The following is a 19522-nucleotide window of genomic DNA, read 5'->3' as shown; positions in this document are numbered from 1 at the left end:
GGTAGCCACCTGTGGGGAGTGGCTTACCGTATTTATTGGACAGCATGGCTCCAGAAGAAAGAGCATGAGACAGTCAAAGACAACCTGATGAACATCAGTGCTGGGGTGTGTGAATAGGAGTGAGACACTTAAAGAGGACATATCAAAACAGATTAAGATGTAGCCAAAAAGGATAGAGGGAGAATGAGAGCAGAGCTAACATCAAACCAGAGAATTTCACAAAGAGCGACACAGAATGGCCTCGAGTGTTGCAGGGAAGTCCTCTGGGTTAGGCACTCGGGCTCCAAGGAGACTCAGCCCAGTTTAAATCCTGGCTTGGCTGCTTATAGCCGGGTGCTGTGGCAGAGGCTGCTGACACTCTGGATGCCTGGTCCACCTCTGAGTTCACCTGAAGCTTTGGGAACCGGTTCCGGCCCACTGACAGCATCCCACTCCCATCAGCTGCCTTTCTGGTATTCAGGGCTGCTCCACTGGCCAGGAAGTCTGTCTCCCCTAGTCCTGTGAGAGACAGGGGCAATCCTCAGCCACAGAAGGGGGGGTCAATGGATCAACACCTCCACCTCCTTGTCTGCCAATGGTACGATTTTAAGGGAGTGTATATGCTTTCTTTGCTGCTGTGAAAAATTACCACACACTCCACACTCTGTGGTTTGGAACAACACACATTTATGATCTGACAGTTTTGTGAACCCAAAGACTGGCATGGATCTCACTCAGCTAGATCAAGGTGCCAGCAGGGTGCATTCCTTTCTGGAAGCTCTAGAGGAAAATTTTGTTTCCTTACCTTTTCCAGCTTCCAGAAGGCTCATGTTTTCCCTGATTTGTGGCTCCTTATTCCATCTTCATAGCCAGCAACATTGGGCTGAATCCTTCTCACACCACCATCTCTCTAGTTCTCTTTTGACTCCATCTTTCACTAAGAAGGACCCTTGTGAGTACACTGGGTCCTCCCAGATATTCTAGGACAGTGGTCGGCAAACTCATTAGTCAACAGAGCCAAATATCAACAGTACAACGATTGAAATTTCTTTTGAGAGCCAAATTTTTTAAACTTAAACTTCTTCTAATGCCACTTCTTCAAAATAGACTCGCCCAGGCCATGGTATTTTGTGGAAGAGCCACACTCAAGGGGCCAAAGAGCCGCATGTGGCTCGCGAGCCGCAGTTTGCCGACCACGGTTCTAGGATAATCTCTTTTAATTAAATAATTAGCAAACTTAATTGCACGTGCAACCTGAATTCCTCTTTACTTCGTAACACAACATGTTCACAGGTTCCAGAAATTGGGACATAGACATCTTTTGGGGGTGGGGGTGGGGGTGGGGGGTGGAGATGGAGTGTGGTGGCGTTATTCTGCCCATCAAAGGGGGTTCCATACAGTTTCTCAGAAGTGCCAACTGAACCCTGCTGCCCACAGAAGAAACCCACTCATTTACCTTCTTTCTGGCTTTCTCCCTCCCTATCTCATTTTGTCCACTTCTTGACTTGTGCTTCCTGAGATCACCTCCCAAATAAACTCCCTTCCCCTAAAACCTCATCTCAAGATGGTGCCTTGGAGGGACCCAAAGTAATGATAGAGTAACATTGGGTAAGTTACTCAGTCTAAGCCTTAGTTCCCTCCACCACGAAAGTAAAATACATAATAGTATTTTATCTTATCCTGAGGCTGTTGGGAGGATTCTGAGATGACCTTCATAAAACACTGTGGGGTGCATCGTCAAGAAGTTAGCTATTGTTGGAGGGGTGGCCGCTGGAGCACAGCAGGCACCAGACGTAAACAGACAGGGGTGGTCTTCCCTCTGTGACACTGGCCCTGATGACCAGAGAGGGCTGGGCCTGGGCCAGGGTGGGAAAACTGCAGGGTTTCCTCTGAGACCATCCATCTTCTACTGGAGGTGCATCTGCTACTGAGGGCAGCAAAGTGTGGTCCAGACTTTGGGAGAATAATGAACACCAGGAATACGTACCTAAAGATGTTTGAGCTTCCAGAAAAGTCCAGTTGGCCTGAAGGCTGACGGGGGCCAGGACTGAGAGAAGCTCTCGGGAATGAGCATTTTCTGATGATGCTAGCCTCTGACTCAGCAGGGACCAGCTTCCTGCTCGTCCAGCTATTCCATTTGTGAAATCTCCGCTGGGTCCCATCCAAGGTCTCACTGTCTCTCCCTCCCCTCCTCCCCCACTCTCCACTGGTTAATCTCACCTTTTTCCAGGCATCAAATACATTTACATGTTGATGGTACCTACATTTGCATCTCAAATACAGAGCACACCCCCCACCTTATTTTACCAATTGCCTTATGCCTAGACTTTCTGGCAGGCACCTGAAACAACATTTCCAAAGCTGAACTCACCCCAAAACTTGTTTGCCTTCCAACAGTTCATGTTTCAATTAGTAGCATCAATAACCACCCAGTCTTCGAAAAATAGAAATCTAAGGATCATCTTATGCTCCATCCTCCAACTACACATGAAATCCCTTCAAATCCCCTCCCTTTTCTGCATTCCTGCTGCTTCAGTTCAAATACCCTGGACTGCATGCTTGACTAGTAAGTACCATTACCTCCTCAGTAGAGATGTGGCCCCATTTTTCCCTCCCAGATGTGATACAACCTTCTTATAAACTATAAACTTGTAAAATAGAAATCTGACAAACTCTGCTGACTGCGGCCTAAAAACCGAACTCCTCAGCATGACACATGCATCTTCACATGGAGCCCTAAACACCTCTGTTGCCATCACCTTCCCTAATCCCAGATTCCTGTTTTTCTAGTGTGACTTTTTTTTTTTTTTGGTTGTGATTTATTTATTTATTTTTATTTTTTTGCTAAAAACCAAACAAAACTAAAACCCCACAAATACCTCACAAAATCAATTTTGAAAGGGAGGGGACCAGGAAAGAAAGATACCTGTATTCTCCTGCCCTGATTCTGGAGTGGTGCCTGGGGATTGTGTGTATCTGAGACTTGACGGGTGATTCAGGTTTGTCAACCACAGCGTTATGCCATTCATACACAAGCCCTACAAATCACATCCAAGAACCCAGAGGAAGGGCACAAAAAAGAGGAGCCCGATTCTTATGTTGACACCCGCATCACTTCCGCATCCTCACCTAGATGAACATCATGGGTAATTGTCAAAGCAATTTTAAGAATGAAAAGGGCATCCATCTGTAATACCTTAATCAATAAAGAAAAAAATAAAAAATGAAAAGGGCATCTGCATAGCCTACAAACCTGACTGGCAACCTAAAGCACCTATCAGCACCTTTCTGTTACCCTAAACATTCCTGCCCCCAAAATACATTCGGAAAATGCTGAACCAACTACGCTAGAAGTGTGGTCCTCCACACTCCTTGGTTTTAAGGGAAGCCCTAAAATATATATATAGTCTGAACCCACTGTGCTTGGTTTTAGTCAGCAATGCAATAAAAGTCGAAAACGTGGAGAAGTTAACTTCACAACCTGAAGCTCTCCTATCGCTGTTAACTCACACACACACACACACACACACACACACACACACAGTATGAGCCTGCCATGTGTACTTGGATGTGTGAAGAGCAAACAATATAACCGGGGAACCTTAAGCTCCGATTTCCTCCCACCACATTACAGGTTCAGGAAACTCTGCAGGACGCTTACACCTTCGCTAAGGCTCACACTAACACCTGGGCCGGGCCAAACAATAGAAGGGAGAGCCGACGAAGCCGCTGGTCATCCAGCACGCCGTCGGTGACTTTAAGCCCTTGGTCTTGGCAGAGGCGCCTTCTCCTCTGCTCCCACTCTTTTTCAAACTGTTTCCACGGTCATTGTCTCCCAGCGCCACGCGACGTGCGCGCACGGGGGGAGCCGATCCAGCGTCCCACCACCCCGCGCAGCGCGGCGGAGCCCCGCCAGGTTTGGGGAAACATTCCGAGCCCTCTCCGCGGGTCCAAGAAAAGTAGGTGGCCCGGGCGCCAAAGGCTGCTGCCAGTGCAAGTCGCAACTTTTGAAACCAACCCTCTTTGCATCATGCAACGGATGCCACCGCTCCTCGCCTTTGCAACCCCCCACCCCTCCCCCGAGACCAATCATTGCCGCGCTCCGGCCTGCACGGCGCCCCCGCCCCCTTCCCGGGCCGCACGCAGCCACGGAGCCGCTCCGGCCGCGGCCCGCCGCCTCTTAAAGGGAGGTAGACGGCCCTTAAAGGCCCCTTGGGGCGGCGCACGGCGGAGCGCGGCGGCCCCGTTCCCCGCAGGGGCCCGCGGAGCCGGGCCGAGCCTTCGCGGCGCCCAGCGCGGCCCGGACTCTCCCGCCCTCCGCCGGGAGCGGCATTTTTATTCAGGCGACGCTTAAGGGAGCTCGGCGCGCCCGGTGCATTGTGGGAGCGGCGGCGGCCCGTTTTCGGGAGGAGGCGGAGGGCGCAAAGCGAACCGGTAAGTGCCCGGCTCGGGGAGGGGGGGGCGCGACACCAGGCTTAAAGGGGAATATTGGTCCGCAGGCCCCGGGCGGCCGTGCGGATCCCCCTCCGGGCCGCCCGGGCTGTCGGGAGCCGTGCACGGCGGCGCGCGCGAGCGCTGCCTGCAGAGGGGCCGAGCCAGGGCTTGGTGGGGCCGCTTTAAAAAAGAAGCACCGCCCGCGCCGCCGCCGCAGCCGCCGCGCGGGGCCGGGGAAGGAGGGAGGGAAAGAGGGCGGGGGAGGAGTGGAGGGGGAGGGCGGCGGCGGCGACGCAGGGGTTAATTTTTTCGCCCGCCGACATTTTTGTGCGGCGGCGGCGGCGGCGGCCCGCGCGCGCGGCGGGAGAACCTAGGCCGGTCCCCTGGCGCGGCGCCTCCCCGCCCCCCCGCGTGCGCCCTCCGGCCTGCGGCCGCCGCCTTCACCGGGGCGCCCCGGCCGGGCGCGGGCCGGCCAGCTGGCCGGGGTCCCGCCGCGCGCGCTCCGCCGTGGCCGGGGGGCCGCGCGCGGTTCCCGCCGTCGCCGCGGTGGGGAGGACGGGCGTGCGGGCATGGCCCAGCCCGCGGTACCGCGCTGCCTGCCCCGGCCGCGGCCCGCCCGCCGCGCCGCACAAAGAGCCCAGGCCCGGTTGGCCTTGACAAGCAACAGCCTGAGATTCCAGGTGTCCCGGAGTTCCGTGCCCCGCGCTCCGGCGGCGTCGGTGTGTGTTTGGTGGCGAGCGCCTGGTCGGTGCGCCCACGTCGCCGTGCCCCCTCCTTTGTTGGTGTCCTGGGCTTAGGGGCTTGGAGGTAGGTAGGCGCCGGGCGGGGGCCGCACCCTCCCACCCGCACTCGCTGTGCTCGCTCAGCCGCGCCGCCCGCCTCGCCGTCTAGTTCCAAGAAATTTAAACGTGGCCCCGGGAAGGAAAGAGTTAACCGTTGCTTTAAATATTCATGTTATTGTTTTAAAGGTGTAAACAGGCGGCTTTGGGGTTGGAGTTGGCTGACTGTTACTTTGCACATATGCACATCCCCCCCCCCCCCCCCCCCCCAGCCTCCGTTAATTGCTTATTTTCCCAAGCAGCCCGCCTTCCTCATGCCCTCCCCAAAATGTAAGAATGTGTCTCTTTAAGGTTCTGGTGTGCGTGTGATTGGTGTCCCTAGTGCCATTGGGAACTTTAAAACTCTGCTTGAGACTTTTCTCACTTTAAAAATCTTGCAAGGTATAAATCATGTTTTAAAGGAACTTTAGTCCCCCCAATTCCAAATTCCTCTCCCCGCCCGTTTTTTTTTTTTTTCTTTGAATGGGGATTAGAGTAGGAAAATAACTGGATGCCTCGTGAGTTGGTTTTTTGTTGTTCTTGGTGGGCGTGTGGCTGTGTTAAAGGCGAGGCATTTCGAGAGGAAAGGACTTGTTTTTGTTCCAGACTCTTCCAAGTCAACGTGCTGTTGGACTTTTCTAACTCAAATGGCTTCAAAATTCCACCTCGGCCACTTGCTTTTTGCCCTCCTGCCGTCCTCCTTTTGGACAGGTTGTGTTCCTGGAAAGTTGCACAGTTGTAGCTTTCAGACCACGCTTCTTGCTCACCCAAATAGGTTTTTGTAAAGACGGTTTGGATTGCAGCCCAAACTCGGGCTTTGTGAGATTTATTTAAATGTGATGTCCTTCCCAGGGGGTTGAAAACTCTATATAAATGGGAATTATGTTCTTGATCATACACTTTATAAGGGAAACTGACCCTATAACTTGGGGTGTCTGTAATTCTATGCCCAATAAAATATCAGTCCGGAGGTTTGAGAACACATGTGAGCTTTTGGTTTAGCCCCAAAGGTTTCAAACTCGGAAGTGCTTGTTCCAGAAACTTCCAATGGTACCAAGTACTAGTGATTTAGTACAGCTTAAGTTATCAGTTTAGTTCTGCAGTGAAAATATGCAGTAGCATATTTTGTCAATGATGTGTGTGTACAAGTTTGTTGGGCAGATGTTTGCTTTCTAGGAACTAGCACTGCATTAAAACTTTACGCCGCTCTTCAACCCTGTTGTGTTAAACAGCCGTTCCAGTTTTCAAGTTGTGTTGTTTAGTGAGATGACCTATTAGTTTTGTATACTTCCGGCTCAATTTTCTAAAATTGAATTTAGCATCATGAAGAATTTCATCCATTGCCTTTTCATCAGTGTCCTTTTCCTGCAAAGTATTTAGTAGGTGCTTTATTTTTCTATGTGATAGAGCAAAGATATCAGAAAAGTTTTCCAGAAAAGTCTCTTTAGCAGAACATCTAATTTCTAAATCACAGTGCTTCTGGGTTGACAGATGAAGTGACTAGATGTTTTCTCATAATGCTTCCCACTAGAAGCATTTGTGACTTTTCAAGATGGCACTGTGTCAGGTTAACCAGCTGGCCTGGTTCCGTCTTCAGAGGGGGTCTTGCTGCCCCTCAGAGCCACAAACATCAGATCTTATGTAGAAGACTAGAGGCCCAGTGCATGAAATATGTGCACTGGTAGGGTCCCTAGTGGCTGCCAGCTGCTGGCCAGGGCCTCCCTCCATTCCACGCCACCCCCTGGTGGTCAGTGCACGTCATAGCAAGCGATAGAAATCCCAGTCAGTCAAACTCCCGAGGGGACACTTTGCATGTTAGGCTTTTATATATATAGATGCTTGTGATGGTATAGTCACTTTAAAAATTTGGTTTATGCCTCACAGTGACTGAACTGTTACAGCCTCAGATCATCCTTTCCCAGTGGTCTTATTGATTATAGTCCTTTTCACATTTACTTTTCACTTTCATGTATTCACTTGATTCTTGGCAGATACTAGTGAGAAACCTTTTAATGGTGTCTGTGTTTTGATGATCCTCAGGTCTATCTGTGAAGAAACCAGTGGACTAAGAGAGGGAGGAGAGGAGCCCAGCTGTGAGGTGTGTACGCCCAAGAACCATGTCTACACGGGAGTCTTTTAACCCGGAAAGTTATGAATTGGATAAGAGCTTCCGATTAACAAGATTTACTGAACTGAAGGGCACTGGCTGCAAAGTGCCCCAAGATGTCCTGCAGAAATTGCTGGAATCCTTACAAGAGAACCACTTCCAAGAAGATGAGCAGTTCCTGGGAGCAGTTATGCCAAGGCTTGGTATGTGAACCATTGTTTCTCTATTTCTCTGAGTAAAGCATCTTGGCTGCAGTATAGTCAGAGTAAAAAACCAGACGTCTCTTCTTCCATGTTGCCTTTAAAAAAAATTCTGAGGAAGTTTCAGAGGCCCTAGCTGGTTTGGCTTAGTAGATAAAGCATCAGCCTACAGACTGAAGGGTCCCTGGTTTGACTCCAGACATGGGCACATGCCCAGGTTGTGGGCTTGATCCCTAGTAGGACATGGAGGCAGCCAATCAATGATTCTCTCTTATTGATGTTTCTCTCTCTCTCTCTTCCTCCATGAAATCAATAAAAATAAACTTTAAACAAAAAAGAAAGAAAAGAAAGATTCAAAGGATGAAGCAATAGTAACTTACATTATTATAATTTTTGGAGGAGGAAGTACTTGAAAATCATCAAGAAATGTGCCTTAACCATTTATAAACTATTAAGTACATGTTTGAGACATATTACAGTAAAAGCATTTTTTATTAAATTGATTTTTCTGGTTAGCTGAGGATTAAGCAGAAACTCCTTGATGCCTTTATCCTAAACTTTCCCTTAAAATGCTTGCATTCTCTTCATTGCCTTAGGAAAGGAGGTGCTTAAGTATCATTGTAAATTGAGAGTTTTGACTGGGTTGGGGGGGTGGGGCGCGGGGGTTGGGGTATTTCTCCTCAATATGCATTGCTTGAAAAGTCCCTGCAGGCAGGAGGGAGAAGAAAGCTGTCCCAGACACAGAAGGGAAGAAGACAGGCCTGAATCTTTACTTGACCCCAGATGTCATCTGGAATTGAGAGCCATGTTGTTTTCTTCACTGAATTCCCAGTGTCATCAGTGGTTTGCCTTTTCCCAAACGTAGGTCTCAGAAAGAAATTCTGAGTTATTGGGATATTGTTTGTTAGCTTTGGTTGTGTGGTTTGTCAGTACATGGTGCAAGGCTGATCACTTTGCCATTTGAATGTTTGGCGTGTATTCTGGGAATCTGGATGTTTTGTAGTTCGAGTGTGTGACTTGATCAGCTTTCTTATTTTCTTACCATCTTTATTTATTTATTTTATTTTTTTGGTTAATCCTCACCTGAGAATATTTTTTCCATTGGTTTTTCAGAGAGGGAGAGAGAAACATTGATGTGAGAAAGAGGCATATCGATTGGTTGCCTCCGGCACTTGCCCTGGGGACAGGGAGCAAACCACAATTCAGGTCCTTGCTCTTGACTGGAATCAAACCTGAGACCCTTCGGGCCGCAGTCTGCTGCTCTAACCACTGACAAACACCGACTGGGGCTTGGTCAACTTTCTTTTTTATTTTATTTTTTTAAAGCTTCTGAGAGGCCAAGTAAAATGAAGTCTTGAGGAGAGATATTTGCACAGTGTTCTTACTGCATTTTACATATTTTTATTGATTTTGAGAGAGAGGGAGGAGGAGAGAGAGAAATATTGATGCGAGAGCAACGCATCAACCAGCTGCCTCTTGCACGCCCCCTACTTGAGGATGAAGCATGCAACCCGGGCAGGTGCCCTCACCGGGAATCAAACTGGCCATCCAACCAACTGAGCCACAACGCCCAGGGCTGATCAGCTTTCTTAGATAAGGTCGTGCGTGCGTGTGTGTTTTAGATATATTTTTATTGATTTCAGAGAGGAAGGGAGAGGGAGAGAGAAATATCAATGACCAGAGAAAACCATCATTCGGCTGCCCTGTGCACGCCTCCCCACTGGGGTTCGAGCCCATAACCGGATCACGCGTCCTTGACCGAAATCACACCCAGAACCCTCCAGTCCACAGGCCGACACTATCCACTGAGCAACCCAGCCAGGGCCTTACATAAGGTTTTTATTTTCCTTATTTTCACCCATTATCATATTGTGAGTACAACATTGGTTTCAACCGAGGGTACTCCTTTCTTCCCTAATATACAAAATAGATAAAAGCAGAGTGACTTTGATTAGGAGAGAGGAAAGCTCACAGCCCAAACTCTAGGGTCCTCAGGACTCCCAGGCACTCAGTTTGAAGCATCCTCATCTAGCTGATGTCTGAGTGTGTAGAAATACCACATGAATGAATTGGATTGGATAATAGCTTACTTGACAAGAAGTAAGAATACAAATAGTTCCTGATTTATGACGGTTCATTTTATGACTTTTTAACTTTATGATGGTACAAAAGCAGTACACATTCAAGTAGAAACTGTACTTGGAATTTTTAATTCCAATCTTTTCAAAACCAGGCTAGCGATATGCTGTATGATGCTCTCTCTTGATGCTAGGCAGTGAGCCACAGTCACGGTCAGCCAGGATATCACACAGGGACACAACTGATACTCTACATTGTATCCATTGTGTATGTTCTAAGCATGTTTAAGGTAGGCTAGGCTAAGCTATGATGTTCGGCATTTTTGACAGGATGTTTTCAAGTTACAATGGGTTTATTGGGATGTAGCACCATCATAAGTTGAGAAGCATCTGTATACTGAAAAAACTCTTAAATAACTTTTTTAAGAAAAATAAGTTGCCGAATGGGGCAAAAACAATGCAATTAAAAACCTTGTGGATAAAGTAATAATTTCTTTTTATAACTTCCCTCTGTTGATCTTATTGAGCACTAGGGCGTGCCGTGCACCGTTAAGTGCTTTGATAATGGGTAGGGGTAGGATCATTTGCTCCTTTCAGCAGCCTCATGATGCTTGGCCAGGGTCCAGATCCAGAATCCACATCTTCCCATTCCTCTGCCCTCTGTCATCTGGTTTCTAAGTCCAAACGTGTTCAAAGTGGTCAGAGGAGCTGCACCATCTATAATCCTTAGCAGCGGCAAAAGGGGCAGATGTCACCAGCAAGGGAAGCGGCAGGGAAAAGAACACAAAGGCAATGGGCTTTGGTCACATAGGGATTTTGAGAAGTAAATTAAAGCAATTGAGTACAGAGTGGTATATCTTGATGGTATAACTTTGCTTTGGAATCATATCTAGATTTATATCCTGACACAGTCACTTACTAGTCACTAATGTTACTCTGCATGTTTTTAATCCTCCTGATGCCTCAGTTTCCTGATCTATACAATGGGATAATAAATTACTGTACCAGAACTTGTTTGTACATGCACCATGTATTATATATATAATTTACATATGTATGTTTATAAATTCATGTATGTATGAATGTTTGTCTATAAATTCATCCACACAAATGTGCTTATTTGTTTTTAAATTTTTTCCTAAAAGTGGTCATATTTCCTGTATTCTAAGATGCTATTAATTGAAGGACAAACCATACATTGTTGTTAAATGTATGCATATTAGATGTATTCTAACTAAAGAAATGTTAAAATAAGTGTATCTGAGAACCTGGTACATCTATTGTCTGGTACTTAAGAGCTGTCAAGTATTCATGCCTGGTGATGGTATGATGATTTGGGTTTTCTTGATGGATGTTTTCAGTCTTGCTGAAAAACTAGAATTCCCCGTTCCCCACTGATAATTGAACATACACTGCTCAGATTGGTACTTGGGAACCTTCCTCCACTCCTGGCATTTCCCTTTGTTCCCACTTGCCCTCATCCTGAATTGTCTCTCTCTCTTTCACCTTGATATTCTGTCTAGTTCTTTCAGGCCCATCTCAGGCTCACACTTTCTTCCTTCCTTGAATTTGATAGGTGATTTGTAAACCAATTACTATGGGCTGGTACTGTCTGAAAGAAACATGTAAACTATATGTGTAATTTTAAATTTTCTAGTAGTCACATTAAAAAAAACCCACACAGAATTATGTGAAATTCATTTTGATATATTTCATTCAATCATATAAAATATTATTTCAACAATTAATATAAAACATGAGATTTGGGGTTTTTGGTACTAAGTGTCTAAAAACTGATAAGTATTTTACACTTAACTATGCATCTCTATTTGGAATAAACACATTTCACATGCACCATGACCACATGTAGTTAGTAGCTTATGAAAGAAGAAATGGGGATAATGTGAACTTCTATTCAGCCCTCGGAAAATGCTCATGAGTCATCAGTTAAAATGCTCTGATGCTAGTTAGAAATTTAAAACTTTACAAATCAAATATATGTAATTCAAATTTAAGATTACTGAAATTAGAAACATTTAAAGCTGACATTCAGCGACTTTTTAAAAAATAAAGTAAATTCTGTAATGCTTTGAATAGATTATATCTTTATTTTCTGTGGGGGTTTTTTGTTTGTTTTTTTAATATATTTTTATTGAGTTCAGAGAGGAAGGCAGAGGGAAAAAGAGATTGAAACATCAATGATGAGAGAGAATCATTGATCAGCTGCCTCCTGCACATCCCCTACTGGGGATCGAGCCCCCAACCTGAGCATGTGCCCTTGAGCGGAATCAAACCTGGGATCCTTTAGTCCGCAGGCTGACACTCTATCCACTGAGCCAAACAGTCTAGGGCTCAGTGACGGTTTTTAGTGTCTCTTTCTGTAGTCCTATAGTTTATGTGAAAACTTAAAAAATCTATACTAATTTCTAAAATAAATAGTCATACACTCGGAATAACCAGGTAGAATGATCAGTGTAGGGATAATCAATATGTTAAATGTGATTCTTGCTCTATTTCCACTTAAATGCTAAAGAACAGTTGTTAAATGAAATTTGAGAGTCTATACATACATACGCTTTAAATGAGTCATTGCACACATTCTTGTCTAATACACATGAAAACCAGTCGCTGGTAAAGTGGGTTCCATTGTCACATATTTGTGAGACTTGCCATTCTAAAACTAAACTCTCTATTTCCTAACAATCTCCCACCAAGAGTTTGTTATCTGGTGTAGTGGGGGGGAAAATCAGTCTGTCTTCACAGTGTTTGTGACTTTTTAATAAACTTGATTTTATTTTGCATTAGTAATGATGGACCAAGACCTGGGGAAAAAAGGTGCCCCTCTATCCTGGGCTCTGTTAGGTATATTGCTGTGGTGGTGCTGAAATAGTTGTGCTTCAGCATTTTACTTATGGAAAATATGAATGGTACATAAGTCCTGGTTTCATTTGGTTCAATGTGATTTATTCTTGTTTCCTTTGGAATTCTGAGTGAGAGGGTGGCATCCCCTTGCTTCCTTTTGTACTTCATTCTGCCTTTGGTTGATGGACTGCACAGGTGAAGTCAGAGCAGGCGGTGTCCTTTTGAGAGAGGTGTAGGAAAGTACTCTATTCAGCCTACTTGGTGGGAAGGCCAAATTGAATTTGTAAAATGCCTGCATTACAGATGATTTTTAAAGAAATATAACTTACAGGATCTGGTTTTAATGGTTTCTAAACTAATTTCAGGAAAAGAATTATATCTCAGCCTATCAGTTATCTATATTTTATTCTAAATGTTTAGCAACGATTTTAATAAATTGAAATACTTCTGACAGCCTTTTTAGCACATTCCCCCCCCCCCCTTCATATTATAAACTAGAGGCCTGGTGCACGAAATTTGTGCACGGAGGGGTTGTCCCTCAGCCCTGCCTGTACCCTTTCCAATCTGGGATCCCTCTCACAATCCAGGACTGCTGGCTCCCAACTGCTTGCCTGCCTGCCTTCCTGATTGCCTCTAACCGCTTCTGCCTGCCAGCCTGATCACCCCCTAACCACTCTGCTGCCAGCCTGTTTGCCCCCAACTTCCCTCCTCTGCCAGCCTGGTCACCCCTAACTGCCCTCTCCTGCAGGGTTGATCACCTCCAACTGCCCTCCCTTGCAGGCCTGGTCCTTCTCTACTGCCCTCCCTTGCAGGTCAGGTGCCTCCCAACTGCCCTCCCCTGCTGGCCATCTTGTGGTGGCCATCTTGTGTCCACATGGGGGCAGGATCTTTGACCACATGGGGGCAGCTATATTGTGTGTTGCAGTGATGATCAATCTGCATATTATTCTTTTATTAGATAGGATAGAGGCCTGGTGCACAGGTGGGGGCCAGCTGGTTTGCCCTGAAGGGTGTCCCTGATCAGAGTGGGGTTCCCTTGGGGCGTGGGGCGGCCTGAGCGAGGGGCCTGTGGTGGTTTGCAGGCCGGCCACGCCCCCTGGCAACGCAAGCGGAGGCCCTGGTATCTGGAATTTATTTTCCTTCTACAATTGAAACTTTGTAGCCTGGAGCGGAGCCAAGCCTGGGGCTCCCTCCGCCGCTGGCAGCCATTTCTGTTGGGGTTATAATTGAAACTTTGTTGCCTTAAGCGGGTGTGCCCGGCCAGGGTGTGCGGAAAGCTTTGCTTCCCCTGTTGCCGGCGGCAACCCTGGCCTGCTCTCTCAAGCTCTGTTCTGCCGCCATTTCTGTTTGAATTTGTTTACCTTCTATAATTGAAACTTTGTAGCTTGAGTGGAGGCTTAGGCCTGGCAATGGCAGGCGGAAAGCTTGGCTTCCTCTGTTACCTAGGAAACCTTGCTCTCTGTGGCTGTAGCCATCTTGGTTGGGTTAATTTGCATACTCGCTCTGATTGGATAGTGGGCGTGGCTTGTGGGGGTGTCGGATGTATGGTCAATTTGCATATTTATCTATTATTAGGTAGGATTAGTAGAAGTGACATATGTAAGGTTTCCTCTTTAAAAATGCTTTTAGGCCAAAACCGGTTTGGCTCAGTGGGTAGAGCGTCGGCCTGCAGACTCAAGGGTCCTAGGTTCGATTCCGGTCAAGGGCATGTACCTTGGTTGCGGGCACATCCCCAATAGGGGGTGTGCAAGAGGCAGCTGATCGATGTTTCTCTCTCATCGATGTTTCTAACTCTCTATCCCTCTCTCTTCCTCTCTGTAAAAAATCAATAAAATATATTTAAAAAAAAAAAAATGCTTTTAGGTGCTACAGTGTTTACGTACTTGCTTGGTTGGAAATGATGGATTCCTATTCTGGCTTTGTCTTCTTTTTTCTAATTGTTTTCATGTTTGACTAAAATGGGAAAGTAATATTACCATTTTATGTGTGTAATATATTTTACAGATTTTCTGTTGGGAAAAGAATAATGCTTAAAGATAAACTAAAATCAACTATAGATAAAACAACCCAAGCTCCATTTATGCTATTCTCATCTTTAAAGAAATTCTATATGGTGCCAGTCACATGATATAGTAATACAAAGGAAAGAGTCTGTTCAAGGCACCATTAAGGGCTAAAATTATAGCATATTGAACGTGAGTCTTCAAGTCTAACAAATTTTACTCTTCTATCTTTAGCTAGTTATGTTTCACATTTGTTTCAGCTATCCTTCTTGATAGGAAACACATTGCTGTATTGGCAGCATGCAGTGTTCTGTAAGTATCTCATACAAAACTCTCCTATTCAGAACACTGATGGCATAAGATGAAATGGCGTTTCCTATTGACTTGTGGATTATGATGACTTCCATCTTTGCAGGCATTGGGATGGATACTTGTGTCATTCCTTTGAGGCATGGTGGTCTTTCCTTGGTGCAAACCACAGATTACATTTATCCTATCGTCGATGACCCTTACATGATGGTAAGTTTGACCTGATATGTTTTTACATCTCGAACTGCTGTTCAATTGGTTTTGGGTTGTGGCTGGGGTTTTGTGTGTGTGTGTGTGTTTGTGTGTGTGTGTGTGTGTGTGTGTGTGTGTGTGTGTGTCCTTATTTTTGTTTAAATTGTTCTCATCCCACTACTGATATGACTCCTGCAATTGCGACCATTTGATCTATTTCCTGCTCACCCTTTGTACTGCACATGAGCAATTAGGCAGAAATCCCTCTGCTGCTTTTGTGCAAGAACACCTGCTGTCTACTAACAGTGTCTGTTGACTGGCATGTTTGTAATTTTTTTCTTTCTTTGATATTTGTAAACCCTCATTCCTGTGTTTAGGCCAGAGATGTTGCCATACCCTGTATAGGTCTAATCCTAGATGTTTCCATCCAGAATAGAGCTCATCACAATTTAACTTCTTGACCATTTATTCTGATTCTAGGCATTTTCACCCCCAATTGTGTTTTATACTCACTGTGTAGAAGATTTGTCTGAACTGCTGGATCCAAGTTCCTGTGTGCCAAGGACACTGGGATCAAGCTGCACACATAGAGACTTGGGCCATGAGGCAGCTAAATGGGGGTGGGGGTGGGGTGCCAGTGACAGGCACACAGGTTAATAGAAACCTGTTTTCCCTCCACACATCCATCTGTTCTCTCCTCTAAAGCAGTATTCCTGAGAGACTGAGGTATGCCACACCCCAGGTGGCCCACCTGACCAGGTGGCAAAAGTAGCTAGAACCAGAATTCATCCCATTTCCAGCATCTGCTAAAAGCATCTGAGAGAACCCAGAACAGAAGGGGCAGTAAACCACTGTAGCCCTAACCAGCACTTGGCACCCAAGTTGTAAACCACTTGTTGCCTCAGTTAAAAGAAGGTACAAAAATTTCTCCATCCAAGTGTATAGAAATTATCTTCTCTATAATCAGTAAAGTTCACTTTTTTTTTTTTTAGAATATGTTTAGGATAAGTGGCTGTTTCCAAGTTTTCTTTCAGACACTTGTTTTCACTCCACAGCTCTTCCTCCCAGACTATCCCTCCAACCTTGCTCCCCCTGACATCTTCCCACTCCCTGTTTTCCATCTAAATAAACTGTAGGCTTCTCCCAGTATTTAGAATGGGAATTGTCTAAGAAAGAAAGGTGGAAATGGGAATAACTTGGAAAAAATGAATGGCTTAGTGGTTCTGTGATTGAGGATAGTAACCAGACTGCAAATCACAGAAACGGGACCCCATACCAGTAGCTGCTATTCCTGGAAAGTACCTGGGTTCTCTCGGGAGGTATTCCGTAGGCTCCCTTTGTTTCAACACATGGAAAGTCCCCGTCCTCCTCTTGCCCTTTTTCATGTTTCTGCTTTCTTCCAGGGCAGGATAGCATGTGCCAATGTACTCAGTGACCTCTATGCAATGGGGGTCACAGAATGTGACAATATGCTGATGCTCCTTGGAATCAGTAATAAAATGACGGATAGGGTAAGTAGGAGATGGGCCAGCTGCTTACTCTCTGTTGTCTCGGTCACTTCACTTGGATGGTCAGCCCTTCTTTTCCCATCTGTAAAGTGAGGAGCCCATGCTGCATGGCTTCCATATTTCATCCTGTTCTCCACTTTTTGGCAGTTATTAGTGAATTAAAGTAGTCTGGCCTATTCATATTTTCATTTCCACCACCTGCTTCCCTTTCTTCTGGGTAGACTAAAGCCAAGACATTTAGGTTTGTTTTAAAATCTAGGCCACAGTAATAGCACCTTCATGCCAGGCCTGTGGACTGGACCAGCTTTACAGACCCAGGGCATGCGGCCCCCCAGGGGCCAGGCCCTTTGGTTGCTGGTTGGGCACTGATGTAAGACAGTGATGGGGCTGGGGTGTCACGTGTGTTCCCGTGCTTACCTGGCAGTATCTGTAGCCTTGCTACCTGTACCTGTTCTCTGACCCGGGATGAATTCTCTCAGATTATTTTTGAAAGGTACTTGTTTTTGTCCCCTAAAAGAAGTTTGTCCTGCCTCTTAGAAATGAGAGTTTTCAGGCCCTTTTCTGCCAGCACAAATGTGCATTTGAGCCATTGTTTGCACACAGCCCTCTGGGGGAGGGTGGTGGGTGCATATTAAATGAGTCTTGGAGTTCTTAAGGACCATTTAAAGAGTTGGCTTAGATTTCGGATAGCCCTGTGCACCCAGTGACATTCCTGTTTTTATTTCTCTGTTGTCCGGGCTTCGTTCACATTGTAACCAAGAATATCTTCCAGCTCTTCTCTTGATAAAATGGCTAGTGTAAACTATTCCATCTCCCTTATTCCCTGTATAGTCTGTGAACTTTAAGAACATCCATTAGGGTTTTATGATCCTCTTTATAACTACAAGAGTAGACTCTTTTCTTGGTTTTGAACTGAATTATGTGACTTTTACTTTGTGTCCTTTTAAACCCTAGGAAAGGGATAAAGTGATGCCCCTAATTATACAGGGTTTTAAAGATGCAGCCGAGGAGGCAGGAACATCTGTAACGGGTGGACAAACAGTGTTAAACCCCTGGATTGTTTTGGGAGGAGTGGCTACAACTGTCTGCCAGCCCAATGAATTCATCATGTAAGTTGGTTTTGTTCCATGTTACCTGGCCTGGTTCTCTTTCTTTTCTTAAGATAGATTCATTGAGATATAATTTGCATACTATAAAATTCACCCATTTAAAGTATATAGTTCAATGGTCTTTGGTAATATTCATAGTTTTCCAACCAACACCAGAGTCGATTTTAGAACATTTTCATCACCCCAACAAGAAACCCCATTCCCCTTAGCTGTCCTGGCTTCTTTTACTTTACATAATATTAGCATAATATTTTTAAGGTTCATCCATTTTGTAGCATGTATCAGTACTTTGTTTCTGTTTTTGAAAGTTATTAATATTTTTAATTGAAATATAGCAAAATTTTATATAATACAAAACACAGTATTTTAAAGTATAGAATTCATTGGTTTTTTTGTGTGTTCACAAGATTGTGCAACCATTATCACTATCCAATTCCAGAATATACCAATCAATTCTTCCCCCCAACCCTTCAAAGAAGTCCTATATCCATAAGCAGTCACTCCCAATTCCCTCCTTCCTCCATTCTCTGGAAACCACTAATCTACTTCCTGTCTCTGGATTTGCCTATTCTAGGCATTTCATATAGATGGAATCATATAATATGTAGTGTTTTGTGTCTGGCTTCTTTAGGCATAATGCTTTCAAATTTCATCCATGTTATAGTATGTATCAGTACTTCATCCATTTTTATGGCTGAACTAGAGGCCCGGTGCACAAAATTCGTGCACAGGGGGTGGTGTTCCTCAGCCTGGCCTGCACCCTCTCCAATCTGGGACCCTTCGGGGGATGTCCCTGCGGGATTGTGCTTAAACCGGCAGTCTGACATCCCTCTCACAGTCCGGGACTGCTGGCTCCTAACCACTTGCCTGCCTGCCTGCCTGCCTGATCACCCTTAACTGCCTCTGCCAGCATGATCTCCACCTAACTGCTCCCCTGCCGGCCTGATGGCCCCCAACTGCCCTCCCCTGCCGGCCTGATGGCCCCAACTGATCAGGCCCCCAACTGCCCTGCCCTTCCGGCCTCATGGCCCCCAACTGCCCTCCCCTGCTAGCCTCATGGCCCCCAACTGCCCTGCCCTGCCCACCTGATGCCCCCAACTGCCCTGCCAACCTCATGTTCCCCAACTATCCTCCCCTGCTGGCTTGATCACCCCTAACTGCCTCTGCCTCGGCCCCCACCACCGTGACGTCTGGAAGATGGCCACGTCCGGTCACCCGGTCTAATTAGCATATTACCCTTTTATTAGCATAGATAATGTTCCATTGTATGGACATACCACAGTTTATTCATAGGTGATAGATCTTTGGGTTATTTCCACCTATTTATAAATGATGCTGCTATGAACATATGTTTTGATTCTCTTACCTAAGAATTACTGGGTCATGTGGCAACTGTTTAACTTGAGCAACCGTCAAACTGGTTCCCAGCAGCAATGTAGGAGGATTCCAATGTCTCTACATTCTCTCCAGTATTTGTTATTGTTTTTATTTTATTTTTTATAATAGTTATCCTAGTGGGTTGAGGTGATACCCACGGTGGTTTCATTTGCATCTCCCTGGTGGTTAATGATATTGAGCACCTTTTAGTGTGTTTTTTAGCCATTTCTAGATCTTTGGAGAAGTTTCTCTCTTAACACCAGTTATCACTTCCCATATTTCATGTCTTGTTAAGAAAAGCCACCCTGTTCTATTTTCTGAAGGAAGTACAAACTCCATTTGTTTCTCTGACTTTGTGAATAGGTACTGATAAGCACTGTGTTCACATGGCTCAGAACTCAAAAGGTATAAAAGGCTTTACATGTAGTCCCTCACTCATCTGGCATCACCAGTTTCCCTCCCTGGAGACAACCATTTGTGCCAGTCTTCAGTGATCTGAGTGCCAAGTATGAAACTTACTACTGGTCAGTCTGAGTTTGAAACTTT

General features: G+C 45.6%; 1 protein-coding gene across 3 annotated transcripts in view; it reads left to right on the top strand.

The window, feature by feature from the left end:
* The first annotated feature begins 4111 nt into the window (after window positions 1–4111).
* The window catches only part of SEPHS1 (selenophosphate synthetase 1), a 31613-nt gene continuing 16202 nt past the window's right edge, over window positions 4112–19522 (top strand). Inside the window, exons 1-5 of one of the 3 annotated variants that reach the window (XM_079769584.1) lie at window positions 4112–4413; window positions 7272–7541; window positions 14897–15000; window positions 16386–16493; window positions 17445–17599. In XM_079769584.1, coding sequence (XP_079625710.1) covers window positions 7349–7541; window positions 14897–15000; window positions 16386–16493; window positions 17445–17599 — 560 coding nt within the window. In that variant the 5' untranslated portion in view covers window positions 4112–4413; window positions 7272–7348. Of the gene's footprint in view, window positions 4414–4870; window positions 5221–7271; window positions 7542–14896; window positions 15001–16385; window positions 16494–17444; window positions 17600–19522 lie in introns of those variants that run through there. The other 2 variants (XM_079769583.1, XM_079769585.1) reach the window with 2 other exon arrangements.

Source organism: Cnephaeus nilssonii (genome assembly GCF_951640355.1).
Source record: "Cnephaeus nilssonii genome assembly, chromosome: 4".
Classification (NCBI taxonomy): Eukaryota; Metazoa; Chordata; class Mammalia; order Chiroptera; family Vespertilionidae; genus Cnephaeus; species Cnephaeus nilssonii.
The sequence above is the reverse complement of the archived record's forward strand: the minus strand, read 5'-3'. Positions and strand labels throughout refer to the sequence as shown.